This window comes from Lissotriton vulgaris, chromosome 6 (genome assembly GCF_964263255.1).
Source record: "Lissotriton vulgaris chromosome 6, aLisVul1.2, whole genome shotgun sequence".
Classification (NCBI taxonomy): domain Eukaryota; kingdom Metazoa; phylum Chordata; class Amphibia; order Caudata; family Salamandridae; genus Lissotriton; species Lissotriton vulgaris.
The window spans coordinates 590,286,807-590,302,127 of record NC_141694.1 but is presented as its reverse complement, the minus strand read 5'-3'; the positions used below and the strand labels follow the sequence as shown (position 1 = coordinate 590,302,127).

Sequence of the window (15,321 nt, the reverse complement as noted above, 5' to 3'; positions counted from 1 at the left end):
TTTCAACCAGGCGAGGAGGAAGGCGGACATGTTCTTCCCCTCGATCCCTTCCCTAAAGCCCATAAAGCGAAGGTTGTTGCTTCTTGATCTATTTTCCGCGTCGTCCACCTTCCACAGCAGCTGACGGTGTGAGGCCTGCAGCTCCGCCATGTCTTTCTTCAGTGTTGAGATCGATTCCTCATTGTCGGTTATTCTAGTTTCCGTCGCCGCCACCCTTTCTGTTAGGTTCCGAAAATCTTTCTGCAGCAGCGTCACCTCGGATCCTACCTCACCAATTTTCACCTCCAGGGCTGTCCGAGATGCCTGTATGTCCGTCCTGGATGGCCTCCATCAACATGGCCCTATCAGTCCGCGTTCCAGGCGGCATGGATTGCTGGTCCGCCACGTGGCGTGGCGCCGCAAAGTTATCCATGGGTCCCTGTTTCGTAGATTTTCCCCATGGCTGCTCGTCCCTTGGGTAGGGGGCTCCCGCTGCAGGTCACCTTCCCCTGTGGTGCTGAGGTGTTCAGTCGCGTTCGACAGTAGGTTGTAGTGACTCTGGGTACTGCTGTCCGCTGTGCTCCGCCGAAGGGCTCCTAGTTATCCTCCTGACCCGGCCCGAAGTCTCTCCAGTTACTACAGCGGGTAGAGGGGGCCGGTGCAATGCACTGCAGGTGGAGTGATGTCTTGCCAGTGCACACACCGAATGTTCTGGCAGTCTCTGCCCCAGGTGTGTAAATGGTGTCTGCACCACTGCGTGCCCGGTCCTCGGTGCTCCAAGCACGTCGTGCCTCACAGCCAGGCCAACTCCGCTGATGTCTGCCTCCCCGGGCGTCCCCGGACCTCCGCCGCCATGTTGGTGAAGCCCAGTGCTTTTATCAAGCGTACCCCGGCTTCCCGTGTTTCGCGGGCTCGGCCACTCACTGCATCTTCACTCAGCCGCGCCGCTACTCCTCCGTTCTTCCCTCCAGTCGACCCCCGGCACCACTTTAATGCGGGGAGGGCGGTAGGGGGTCACCGCTTGTCACCGCCAGCCACCGGCACAGCCGGCCGCCATCTTGGTAAAGGCGGCCGGTCGTCGGCGATTCCTCAGCCTCACCTCCGCCACTCCAGCCGCGTCTGCATGGTACCTCCTGGCCTGTAGGTGGGTCGCGGCGTCTCCGTTGGCTGGGTCCGACCCTGCAAGGCTACGAGCGGATTCCTAGAATCGCCGGGTTCCGTCGGGTGCCGCGGTCACCATCTTGGCCGCCGAAGGAGTCACCGGGTCCGTTTTAGATCACGTTTTCCTGGCGAACTCGGCTCGATATCACCACTGCGGCGCTTCCCCCAGCTGCCAAAGTGCTTTGCCTTCCGTTTGGTGCCGTTTGTGGACCGTGGGACAAGTAATAAGTCGGATTTCGCCGCAGCTCGGCCGGAGCTTCGGCAAGGCACGTCTAGCCGGCAAGGCACGTCTAGCCGGCCATGCTGCTGGCCATGCCCGGCCAGGCTGCTGGCCACGCCCCCCGTGCTTCCTAAATTTTTGTATTTATTTCAAAACATCCCGATCCCACTCAAAGAAATTCTTTTTAACTCTTCGTTCCCATTTAATAAGGCTAGTTTGGGGAGGTAGGAACCCCAGGGTAAACTGGTGTATGGCACTCCCCTGTGATGCAATAGAGGTAGATTTGGAGTCCCCGATTTAAGACTATATCATTTAGCTGCACAGTCACAGGACTTAGTCATCCCAGACACTTTAGCAGCGATATTGGCGAAGGGTTTCCCCAAAGACCCAAATGATATCCAACCTGCATCAACCACTAGTTGGGCATGGGAACAATTGCGTTGTGTTACGCACACTCCACTGCTCTACTCCTCTGATCTCACGCTCCCAAACCCTAAATGGATACCCATAACCAGCTAAAAGTTAATACAGAAGACGTGCCATAAATGTAACATTACTAAGATGGGCGATCTTTTCCCAAACAGGCATATATTTGACCCGGATGATGAATCCTCCTTTCCTGACACATTAATTCCTTCTGCCCCGAGAGCTATCTTCCCGGACTACCCTCTGGAGCCCCCTTCCTTCCTCCCGCTTACGAAAGTGAGTGGCAGCCCCTGGGGCAGCTGTGCGCTATACAAGAACTGGTAACATAACAGCGAGAGGGAGATACACATAGTGTCCCAGCTCTATAAGGCATGCGCTGGTACTGTGCGGTTTAACGATGACAAAATACGCAAAGCATGGGAGGCGGACTTGGGAAGTCCGATCACGGACGAACAATGGGATGCCTGCTGAGCAGTCACGAAAAAGATTTCCCTTAACAGTCGACGCAAATTAATTCACTTTTTAGTTTCCCTCTAGGATGTACATTACCCCTGCAAAAGGATAGACCCGGCCAGATCGCACCATTGCACCAGATGCTGCCCTCCAAATGCCGACTTCGCTCATCTCGCTTGGACCTTTTCGAACATACACTCATACTGGGTAGCCATACATAAGATGGTGAGTGACATGATCAAGGTGCCAATGAACCCTTGCCTGAGATTGCCCTGCTGGGATACGTTACACAGTTCCCACCTTGTTGCTACAGCTGATATTTGCCCATGCCTTGAATGTAAACACCACTTATGTGAACCTATGATTGATATAGCGAGGGCATTAGCGATTTGGGGATCCGAGAAACACACTTTGGGGTAAGATATGAATGCAAAGCACTATTGACTGTACCATGGATGATGTATATTTTACATGCATGTACTTACCGAAAGATTGAATCTGTCCCTGTGAACTGCTGTACTTATATCTAAATGCAAAATAAAGTGTTAAAAAAAAATTTAAAGTGGAAAAGATGGTCTCAGTGAGGAGCCGCATTAAGGGCCATCCTAAACCATGTTTGAGGATTGCCTGGGAACTTTTCTATTCCATGTCCGATAAGCTATCCTTCATCAGTTGGGAGTGTGAGGTACCCATGTTTTATGTGCTCAGTCCTGAATAATGCTTAGTGTGTCTTCTTTCCTTCCCTTTCTATCTACTTTCCAGATGTTTAACTAGTGTGCAAATGTGGGGTTGACTTCAAAGGTTTATGGATCATTTACAGAGGTGTAGATATTATACGGTTTGCAATATTATAGGATGATCCAATGATGAAGAAAAAAAATGTTCTTAGTAAGAAAACCATCTGGGAATTATTTAGTGTTGTACAATGACCAATGAGAAATGTTCACTGTTTTACACAAAAAGGCCAACTATCAGAAAACTTTAAATGGTGTGTGATCACTTATTTTGAGTTCTATCTAACAAACACCCTTCGTAGAATTCTGAAAATCTGTTGTGCACTCTCTTCTCAGCGTCACTGTTTCACAAATTCCTTACATCACAGTCCATATTTGGCCTCTATTCCGAACATTTATAATCTAGTCTCAAACAATATTTTGATTTGCATTTTAAACTGAACACCCAGAATTGTGAAGTATTAATAAACCTGGTACTTTAAGAGTATGGGCATATAGACATCCTGCACAATTTCTGTTATGAATGCCTTCAAATTTTGCTTAGTAGATGCCATGAGCTACATCAGTCATATACCATAACAGGGGGTACCAACCTACACCCAAAATAAAATATGCTGCTCATACTGTTAAAAAAAAATTCTATTGCAAATGGCATACCCAAACTGATTTACCCAGCTGATGTAACCTATGTTTTGGTTACTAACAATATGAAGACAATTCTAACCAGCAGATTTTAAGGCAATAAAATACTTACAGTGCCAACCGTTGAAGTACAACTGGTACATTTTCACACTCTGAGGTAAGGTACGGCCGTGCCTCTGAGTAACTTTCAATAGCATCAGTGTAAACTTGCAGCAGAGGCAAATGATCTTCGGATGTCTTCCACTTCTCTGCAAACTCCAGGAGTGTCTGTTTACATTAAGAATATATTGATGAATAAACGAGAATTTTGAGAGCACTACTCAATTATATAATAGGAGTGCTGACTTTCAAGCAGCTTCACTTGCCAACATTTATAATTGACAAAATATTTAAAGAAAATGGAGCTCTTGAACTGAGTTCTGCCTTCGCATGGTGATATCTGGGCAAAGCAAGATGCTAGTCCATTCAAAATTGCAGAAAAAGAAAATGTAAGGCACTTACGAATTTAGTCATTTAAGTATATTTGTTGAAATGCTTATTTCATGACAAGTAATGGTGCACAACTATATTTAGGTTTAAATAGATTTAAAAGTTCATTTATAGCCCAATGCCTCTATGCACCATGTTATGTCAACCTCTTAACCCGTTCGATGCGGATGATGGAACCGCTCCGTCATCAGCTGCGGTTGGGCTGTGCTGATGATGGAGCGGTTCCGTCATGGCCCTGCCACCGCTCCTGCGCGGCGCTGATTTCGCGCCTGCGCGGCGCGTTCTATTGAGCAGGCGGGGCAATGACGGAACCGCTCCGTCACAAGCACAGCCCAACCACGGCTGGTGACGGAGCGGTTCTGTCACCACTTAGCGCTGCGGCGGAATAGCCGCTGCAGCGATGTGGTGAACCACTGGGCAAAGCATTCCCTATAACACATGACCAATTATACAGGATTTTGTAGCCACTGGCCATAACCCTGTGCTAAGAGACATACAGGGCATGACATGCTTCTATGCCCCATAATAGGCACTGAGTGCATTGCAGACTATGGTCCATGACAGATACAGACATATATCTCAATGTTGAACCCTATAATGCCTCACCATTTGAATTCAAGAGCTCTCAAGAATGATTATCAAACATCCCTACTAATGGCACTAATAATCTGGTCACAGTATCAGAGAATGGTGCAGTAAGGAGCAATCCACTGAAGCGCCAAGTAGAGTTTTAAGAAAATGCAGTATTCAACATCCTTTGACCCTCTCAAACTTCTCCACCCTACAAAAACTTAACTGGGTGTGGCCCAGGTCGGTGGTCAGAAATTATTGTAAGGTTATGAACCTGGGGAGGATCCCTAGAAGGAGAAACCCTTATTTTCTTGAAGTAATTAGCTTAATTTCTAACAAGTGCACGCAAAAGGGTTTTTACAAGAGGAGAAATAGGGGCAAGAAAAAAATATTGTGTCAGTCAAATTAATGTATAGAGAACATACTTTTAGTATTTCTCAAACAATTCTATTCTTGAACAAATGGCTTCAAGTTTGAAAAATAAAAGGACATGCGTTTTCAGTTGGGTGGTTTTTATTCTCGAATGTGTTTTAATGTTGTTTTGTTAATCGTGAAATAGTACATCACATCTTCCCCCACACAACTAAAGATTACATTAAATTCTACTCTTTTGAAATTCACCTACCAGCATAATGGTGTGCCTCATTTATGTAACATTTTGAAAAATTTCTGTCGCCCGTGTGACATGCCAACAAATTTAAAAGCATATGCTGTAAATGGTCGACAAAAAACTAGAGGTATTCATTCTAAAGAACAGAAGAGCAAGATCTCAACAGACAAAAGTAAAGAAGTCAAAACCAGCTGGCGATAGAGGTAAATACGGAAGGTACTTTTAAAAAAATAAAAAACAAGCCAGGCTGTTTCTTGTTTCAGAGTTTCTTATCCACCACTGAAGAAAAATAATACAAAGTAAAATCACTAATTTTCAAATTTTATGGAGGAAAACTAATTAAATGGATAAAGAATGAAAAAGCAGAGAATAGGTACATAAGGCAAGTAAATCACGTATTGGCACTGTCAAAAGGTCTGGTTTATGAATTAAAAGTACCTTTTTACGTCATCAGTGGGATTAGGCACTCAACATGTAAGCAGTGTCACTCAACTTTGCACTCATATCATCGGACTCGTTCCTGCAATCACCCTCTGATATTACCACACTGAAACACACAAACATATGCATGAGGAATTAAAAAACATACTAGTAGAAAAAAGTAAATATGCTGCCATCGAAACATGGCAGTCGTGTGCTTGTAATAACGAAAACAAACATAGCAGTGGGTGTACATCTTGCAGGGGTGTTTCACAGTATCGTTGTTTATGAGTTCCAGCACGTGTTTATTATCTTTGAATGGTAAAACAATAACATCCTAAGGACAACAGCATTCCACAATCATCACCTGGTTTAGCAGACGGTGACTTGCAATGTCTGAGCAAATGAAGTGAGGGGAAAGCAAGCAGCCAGTCAGCCGTGCCCAGGGATCTGTAGGATTTTCTTCAGTAAAAAATTACATTAAACAAGCATTTGCAATGCAATAGGTCTCGCATTAGGAAAGCGTGAGCTATTGGTATTGTAAATTACATTTTTTTCCAATAAGTGTTGGCTTTGAAAATATATAAATTAATAGCATTGTTATTCACAAAGCCAATAGCTTGCACTTTCCTAATGCGAGTCCTATTGGCTATGGCAATGCTTATTGGTAGCAAGCAAAGTCAGTGCTGTTGTGGTGCTGAGTGATGATGTGGTTGGGCTGAGTCATGCGACGTTGGCCCCCCCCCGAGTCATGCGGTGGTGGCCCCCGAGTCATGCGGCGGTGGCCCCCGAGTCATGCGGCGGTGGCCCCCGAGTCATGCGGCGGTGGCCCCCGAGTCATGCGGCGGTGGCCCCCGAGTCATGCGGCGGTGGCCCCCGAGTCATGCGGCGGTGCCCGTGAGTGTTGCCCCTGAGTGATGTGGTGGTGCCCCTGAGTGATGTGGTGGTGCCCCTGAGTGATGTGGTGGTGCCCCTGAGTGATGTGGTGCAGCAGCACAGAGACTGAAGCTAAGAACACGCAGGGTTGAGTGCTACAAAGAGCGCTCAGTTTATCAAAGCACAGAATGATGGAGCCGGGAAAAAGCAAGGGGAACAGGAAAACACAGGGAGAGGGTCTAATGATAGAGGCAGCGAGGGCTGGGGCTTGGACAGCAATCAAGTACGGGGTCGAGAAGGCACTGAATGGGAGAACACGGAAAACACCCAGGGCCAAGGAAGGAAGATGCAGGCACACGGGAGACAAGCTCTCGGCATCGCTGTGGCAGGGGAGCGGGAGCGCATACCTTTGAAGTCTAATGCGGGGGCGGGGGAGCGGCAGCCTTTGAAGTCTGATTGGAGGGGGGAGAGGCAGCCTTTGAAGTCTGATGCGAGGCACAGACAAATGATGGTGTGTGACGTGGCTGGCGTTGTGCAAGCGCATAGATTACATGAACTTTGTCTAATCCGCCGTTTTGGTACACTGTTCTTTTCCCCTTACTATAATCTCGCCGGAGCAATGCGCAAGCGCATTGGCTCAGGTGAGACCTAAAAAGGAGAAGCAAAGAAATGAAAGAGAACTATAAGAAGAAAAATGAAAACCAAAGTACCTGCCAACGAGGTAAATGTCTACCTGTGAACAGAAAATGCTGTCAGAGCAAAAGAGCCAATTACTGAAGTGAACTGAACTGAACCATTACCCCATGCATTACTGTCAAGGATGGCAGTAGATTGAAAATTACACTCCAACTGGCCACTGGCAAAAGAGAACTGCCCTCAGCTTGGAGGGATGAGTGGGTGTGTGAGCTAATTATATGTTTTTATTACAAGATCCTGTCAGATAGCTAAGCTTTTCCGAAGAGATCCTAGCAGGAAACAGTGCAAATCTTATACCCCCTGGGTTTGTCAAAGGGGTAACCAATATCATTCTTTACAAAGGAATCTATCACACTTCATGTAACAAAATATCTGATTGCTGGATTTAACAGTGCAAAAACGACCCACCCTTAAAGGCCTATGTGCTTTTAAATCTGTGTAACATAGGACATTAATCAAGACTATTGCTCTTTTCTGTAACTTTACATATGCAGATCAGACTACTGGCATCTGACATTTTTCTAGTTAATGTTTAAGGTTTACATTTCATTTCATCTTTATTTCGACAAGGTTGTCATAAAAGAATTACATTAAAATAGACAATTACGGGGAGGAGCCCGGCCGGCGACCGTGATGGCCGCTTAAGCGCCCGGTTCTGTAGACCTCACCGCCCCGCGAGGATATCCTGACCGAGATACTGGGCCTGCTCCGCTGATTCGGAAAGATGAATGGTAGTACTCACCGGCCGAGTGCCTCCGGAGTCTCTACCTGCTATACAGCCGGAGATATGCCCAGTCTTTGATCGCGGCCTGAGATGGCGCCGGAGCCGGGGCTTTGTGTGAGGCGCTGAGCCGATCGCCGACGCAAAATGGCGGCCGTCAGCTGTGAGGCCATATCGATCACCTGGAGCGGGAGAATAACTTGCCTTGCTCCATCTGCAAAAACTCATCCTTGTTACTGATGCCACTGAAGACGGCTTCGATCATTGCCTTTTTTACCGCAGCTTTCGTAATTGGATTGCTTGTTGGGGAGATGGTCGGTATTCGAGTCTACCTCTCCCGACAACTGCGGGAGTCTTTCGGATGCTGTGCGGGGGTTTCCTTTGTTAAAGGCGAGGCGCACCTGGGGGTACTGGTGGTTCCGACTGCTGCATCTGACCCTATAATCTCCTACGTGGCGCCGTGCAATTTTCCTCCCCTTTGATTGTGACTCGCTCCTGCTCCTGCACAGGGCTGGATACGTACCGGAATACAGCTCTGGACAGCAATACTCTGCCTCAGGTCCCCCAGGGTGATCGTGGTCTGGGGTCAGGGAGATACACTGGAGTTGGGGCATATTGCGACAAGATGGAGCTTGGTGATCTGGTAATGGCCCTTGGCACCCTCCGAGGTGCCCTGGAGTGCGCTGCACGGAATCTGGAGGACAAGCTGGACGCCATTATTGCCACCCTCAAGAAGGAGACGCCAGTCGTACCTTGGGTGACTGAGACCCTGCCCGATCCCGCATCAGTGGAATGTGCTTCTGACACCCTGTTCACAAGCGGAGCTCTGAGTGACACGACCGCTACAACTCCTGGCCGGCCAACGGAAGGTTCGCACGGAGCGGGGGACAGTGGCTTTGTAACGCCGGAGGAGTCGGAGACCGCGCAGCGCCCCTAGATGAACTATTCAGAAAAGGGGGTGGTAATGGACAGAGTATCTGAATTAAACAGAACACTCATACCCAGTCAACAGATCAGAGCTTGATCCATCACCGTTTTTAGCTCACTGCACCATCCCAGCTCAGAACCTGGCTACATGCAAATTAGTCTGTCCCTGGCCCAGTGCATCATGGGAACAGGGCAGACCAAACTGCCAAGCCAATTCTTATACTGGGAAGGAAACAAGCTTCCGGGGACCGGTTTCTGGCATTACAGCCGTCTTCGGCCCGGCTTGCTTGAATCCTGATGGTGCAGTGAGCAAGGGACTCACATCTGAGTATACCCTTCCACGCTTATGGTGGACAAAACGATTCAGAAAAGGGGGTGGTGATGGACAGAGTATCTGAATTAAACAGAACACTCATACCCAGTCAACAGATCAGGGCTTGATCCATCACCGTTTTTTAGCTCACTGCACCATCCCAGCTCAGAACCTGGCTACATGCAAATTAGTCTGTCCCTGGCCCAGTGCATCATGGGAACAGGGCAGACCAAACTACCAAGCCAATTCTTATACTGGGAAGGAAACAAGCTTCCGGGGACCGGTTTCTGGTGATGGATCAAGCCCTGATCTTTGGACTGGGTAAGAGTGGTCTGCTCAATTCAGACACTCTGTTCATCACCACCCCCCTTTTCTGAATCGTTTTTGGCCACTATAGGTGTGGCAGGGTATACTCAGACATGAGTCCCTTTCTCACTGCACCATCAGGATTCAAGCAAGCCGGGCCGAAGACGGCTGAAATGCCAGAAACCGGTCCCCGGTAGCTTGTCTCCTTTCTAGTGAAGAATTGGCTTGGTAGTTTAGTCTGCCCTGTTCCCATGATGCACTGGGCCAGGGACAGACTGATTTGCATATAGCCAGGTTCTGAGCTGGGATGGTGCAGTGAGATAAATAACGGTGATGGATCAAGCCCTGATCTTTGGACTGGGTAAGAGTGGTCTGCTTAATTCAGACACTCTGTTCATCACCACCCCCCTTTCCTAGATGAACTGGCACGGCTTCTACAGTGGACTGGGACAGTGATTCTTTCTCACTTGCTAAGGACCCCATGCTCGGGTCTGTCACGTTTTTTTGGGCACGTATTGGGGCGGACTGATCCCCGCAATGACTCTCCTTTTAATGGCCGGCTGTTTTTGCTGCTTGGGGTGTGTGAGCCATCTGACACGATCTTCTCTGAGGCTGACCGGCTGATGTGCGTGAGTGAGCTCGATAGGGTGGGCCAAGGTTAGAGATGGTGCCGTTATACTGGGACTGCTGACTGGCTGATGGCGGAAAAGAGTCTCGGAAACATCCTGTGACTATGTAACTTTGCGGGCGCAACAACGTAGCTTATTTCCCTTTGTGGACTGATTATATTTGATTTCGTATTGCTACTGTGTCGAGGGTTAGCGCGGGGCGGGGTAGGGCCGGGGGCTGGCCTGGAGGTCCCCCTCCACTTCACTAGTGACTATTTATTTTCCTTTCTTGTAGGTTAGTTTTGTTAGTGGGTTTAAAGGGCGACAGGCACACTGTTAGGGGGGGTAGGCCGTAGCCATCTACAGGAGTGCAGGGTGGGGGGTTGGGGGGATGGGCTTTTGTTGGTTTTGTCCTTTTATTGTTCCTATGGCCCCTTTTTCTCTTTCCTTTTTTTCCCTTTCTTTCTGGGATCCGGGTAGGGTATTTCCATACTTCCTGTTAGTTTGTCCAACTGGGGAGGACAACAATACGATGTTCATAGGCGTGCCGGAGGAAAGTTTTAACGGTGCTTCGAGTATTGTTTCTTATTGATTATCGTGTTACATATGCACTGGCACCGAAGATTTCAATCATAGTGATCCTAATTGTGAATATCCTGTGATATTGCTATTCCTTACTTTCTTACTGATTAATTCTACTGAACCGGATCCTGTTTTTCTTTAAGTCTTCTAAAAAGAAAAAAAACAAAACCTTCTTTGATCCCGATATGTGTATGTTATGCCTAGTGCTACTGTTATTAGCTTTGATGCGGGGCCGGTGGGTGGCGGACTATTGTTTTTTGCTTGATGCTTTACTGTGTTGACTTAACCGTACTAGCGGCCAGCCATGCGGGTTGTAGGCCCATACCTGTATCTGATTAATTCCATAATAAAGGTTTAAAAAATAAATAAATAAAATAGACAATTAAAAATTAATACATTGCGTTAAAACACAGTAAAAACGACAATCATAGCATATCCTAGGAGCTACTTCATCACAACTAAATGCATGGCAGTAAACATAAATAGATACAAGATCAGCTAATATGCCTGCCTAGCTAGAGTTAAAAGTCCAGCTCCCTAGCAACTATACAAATGTATCTGCTAGAACCTATTTCCAGCAATAATCACAAATTTCCTTCTAATGTTCCACATGGCTGCTAAAAATTTTGTTACAGCAAAAACAATTAGAGAAGAAAGATCAGTTTTAAGTATTCTATGAGCTTGGATACAATGCCTAATCTTCAAATTTTTACAAATGGGAATGATCCACTTCTTTCTAGCTTTCTGGTAAACAGGGCAGAAAAACACCACATGTATTTCATTTTCCAGCTCCAAGGTACAAGCAGGACAATTTTTGGAAGTAGGTAAGCTCCACTTGCTCATAAGGGCTCTGATTGTTAAAGAGCCGTGTCTCCATTGGAGATACAGCTTCCTACAAACAGCTAGACTGACATCGTCGAATACAGACTCAAATTTGGAAAAATCTTTAATCATAAAAAACGTGCTGGTTAGAGTACCAGTTTGGACATTCGATATGCAAGCAGTAAGGTTAGATTCATGGTACAAATTCACCAGGTACTTGCGCGATAAGATTCTACAAGCATACTCCGGGTCAGACCACATAGACGAGAGGCCTAGTCTCTCAAATTCCTTTCTTACAAATTTCAACTAAGGAAGTTTTCGCGCATTCGGAAGACTTAGGACCTCTTCAAGCTCTTGCCTGTAGTTCTTAAGCTCTGGGGTTACCCAGAGTCGCCTCCAGAAAGTTAAGAGTTTGGGGCCCAGTTCCTCATTTATGGGTCTAAGGCCCAAATCAAACCTGAGCGGGAGGAGTGGTGTGGTAGGGGGCAATGATACCAACTGTCTTAAAAATGTGTTCTCTGTGATGGTGATCACGGCTGCAGAGTTGTGACCCCACAGTTCACCGCCATAGATAACCGCCCCGCGTGCCTGCAATTTATAAATTTCCAGGTGGGCAATTGGTTTAACAGGGGATTTATTTAAGAGCTTCAGAATGGCTCCCGTTTTTTGAGCAAGCTTTAGTTGGGATTTTATTTGGTGTTGTACGCAGGTCATATTTTCATTAAGTGTAAGACCCAAATACTCGAACGTCTGAACTCTTTCAAGCCGGACTCCACCTAATGCGGGGCTCGGCCTTGTTCTCGGAGGGTTAAAAATCATGAATTTTGTCTTCAGAGTGTTTATTTCTAACCCCCGATCCTGACAGAAAGACACAAAGCCGTCCAGAACACGTTGGATACCCATAGGGGTCTTGGAGAGTAATAGGGTATCGTCTGCGAACATGATCGCAGAGATCCCATACCCAGCAAGCTTTGGAGCGTCGCTATCGAGAACCGCAATCAGGTGGGCGATTACCCAGTTGACATAGAGGCAAAACAGGGTCAGCGCCAAGACGCACCTGTCTTAACCCCCTGCCAACGGGGAATCTAGCTGACTAGGTACCATCTTTCCCACACCTGACTTGTGCGAAATTCTCAGTGTGGAGTCGAATTATCATTTTCTGGCGAGGGACTAGATCGAAGGCCGCACGAAAATCCACAAAAACAGTGTATAGTGAGCCGCCCTCGATCTTAACACTTTTCCAGAAAAGCATGGTTAATCGAAAAATCTGGTCCATGGTGGATACATTCTTTCTGAACCCAGCTTGGTAAGGGCTTAAGATGTCGGATTCCTCCATCCAATCTAAGAGGCGGTCTAGAATCAACCTCGTGAAAAGCTTTTGCGACACGTCAATGAGGCGGATTGGCCTGTATTTGGCTGGGAGCAGTGGTGAGCCCTTCTTGAAGATAGGGACTATCTCTGCTCCCAGCCAAGTACTTGGGACCGCCATTCCCCCCAAAATTGCATTAAAAATAACCATTAGATAGGGGGCCCAGACCCTGGGTTCGTGTTTGAAAAGATCACCAGGAACTTTATCCAGCCCTGGGGCTTTACCAGAAGGGAGTTTGGAGATGGTAGCCCTAACTTCTCCCTCAGTAAAAACCAGCTTGGTCTTATCAGCCAAAAACACATGAACTAAACCTCCTAGAGCCAGGTCCTCTATAGGGTTATCCCCCTGGTACCAGGTATGAAAATGTTCTTCCCACACCTTCGCAGCGATGTTAAGTGCTACCTCCCGAAACGGGGTCGGCCGACCCAGTGCTCACAATTTGCCAGAACTTCCGAGCGTCTCTTACTGCCAATGCAGATGTTAAGTTTTCTCAATTCTCATTCCCCCACTCAACCTTGGCATGGTAAATTAACTGCCGATATACTGTCCTCCTTTGCTTCATCAGTTCCCTGTTATTATTTTGTTTCAAGGCCTCGAGGAGTTCAGTTTTCGCAGATCTACAGGCCTTATTGTACCAGGTAGGTTTATTACCGACACTTCTCCCTCTAGAACCTGGGGGGTTTAAGATCTCAGCTAGGGTATCGGCTAGTTCTTTGTTAAGATCACCTAACCTTATATATACTTCTGGCGGGGGTGCTGCAGCTTTAGCGCGTCAGAGGCTTCTAAAACCGGAACTACCCGAGCATATAGCTCTGCCACAAGGTCTGGATGGGTGACCAATTTATCCCTGTTACTTGATAAAAAGACCCTATTTACTGGTCCGCACTCTGCGATGCAGGCATCTTTGGCGATACTGGGGGATAAAAAGTCTAAGATCAGCGCATTATGATCACTTTCTCCCCTAGGTATCACCCTAAAATCATGGACCTTATGCCAAGCACAGCTATCCACAAAAATATAATCCAGGCGTGACTCCTGCCCAGGATTATTAAAAGTGCACCTTGAAGGGATATCCGATTTTACACGGCCGTTACAGGCCCTGATTGAATGATTCAATGTCAGGGTCATAATTTGTACGGCCAGTGGTGCCCATGACCTTGCAGGGGGACCCACAACTTGGGGAATTTTCCAGTGCTCCTCCTCTTCCTGGTTTGCACAGTCCAACAGGCCCACAAGTGGCTCAAAATGAGAATTGAGGTCTCCGCCTATCACAAACGTAACCCCATGGGGAATCTCATTTATGAAGGCCGAGAGCTCTTCAATGGTTCTGGACTCAGATGTAATACTCACAGGTCTAGAATAAATGTTGACCAAAGAGAGTCTAGAGCCATTCTGCCACTCTAGAACCACACATTGCACATCCTCTGTTGCTGTATCCATAACCCTGACGCTACAGCCCAAATGGACTCCCACCCAAATTGTTAATCCCCCCGACGGTCTACCCTTCCCCCCCCCCCCACCTTGCAGGGACAGAGTATGAGGCAAATTCAGATCGAGATTGTCTATTTCAGGAAACCTGGGCGAGGGAAGAACAAACATCATTCGTATCTATGAAAGAGCCCCACTCAGGACAGGCCATTTTGTTACACAGGCCTGCCACATTCCACGAAAGAATTTTTAATAGTGTAGAATCAGATGGGGGGGCCTTGGGTTCGCAAGGTGGATTCTACATCGGTAGAAAGCGTAGCCACATTAGACCGGGGTACTTGCCCCATGACTTGACTATCAATATTAGGGCCAGGAGAAACAGCCACTGGTATCCCTGGGTGTGTGCACCTCACATTGCCGATCTCCTGACCACTACACTGAATCGAAGCGCCCGTACCCCCACCTTGACCCCCAGAAACAGCTTCATGGGGCAGTCAGTCTACCTGATCCAGGCAGCTATACCTGTTGACGTGGGTGTAGTTGGTAGGCACAAAGGGCTCATAGGGATTACTCCTGAACCCTCTATTGTGTCCCCTGGGTCCCACCCTGGTCTAACCCTCTTCGAGCCCAGGTTCAGGTTGAATGTTAGCAGGTGGGTAGAAGAATGACAATGGGAGTGTCTGGATTACGGTACCTGCCATTCTGCCCTGCCAGTTGCAGATATGCGAGACTATCCCAGGATTCCTAAAATTTGCCAGAATACAATCGCCCTTGATTTTTTTGTTAGTATAACCCACCCATGGAACCCTTCTGATCATTAATATTTCACTTGAAATATGAGGGGGAAGAGGTCTATGGGTGTTCACCAGTAAGCAACTTTATTTTTCAGGGACACAAAAGATTCTACTGCTGAGTTACTAAGCTCGGGAACTCCAGTTATAACCACTACAGGGGGTAAGTTACCTACCT

The 15,321-nt window shown here is 47.3% G+C and overlaps 1 protein-coding gene across 2 annotated transcripts in view; it reads right to left on the bottom strand.

Annotated features, from left to right (window-relative positions):
• ZNF292 (zinc finger protein 292) overlaps positions 1–15,321 on the bottom strand; it is a 635,852-nt gene that overhangs the window by 457,071 nt on the left and 163,460 nt on the right. For both annotated transcript variants that reach the window (XM_086926593.1, XM_086926594.1), the window contains one exon: positions 3,728–3,882. In XM_086926593.1, the coding sequence (XP_086782719.1) occupies positions 3,728–3,882 (155 nt within the window). The remainder of the gene's footprint in view (positions 1–3,727; positions 3,883–15,321) is intronic.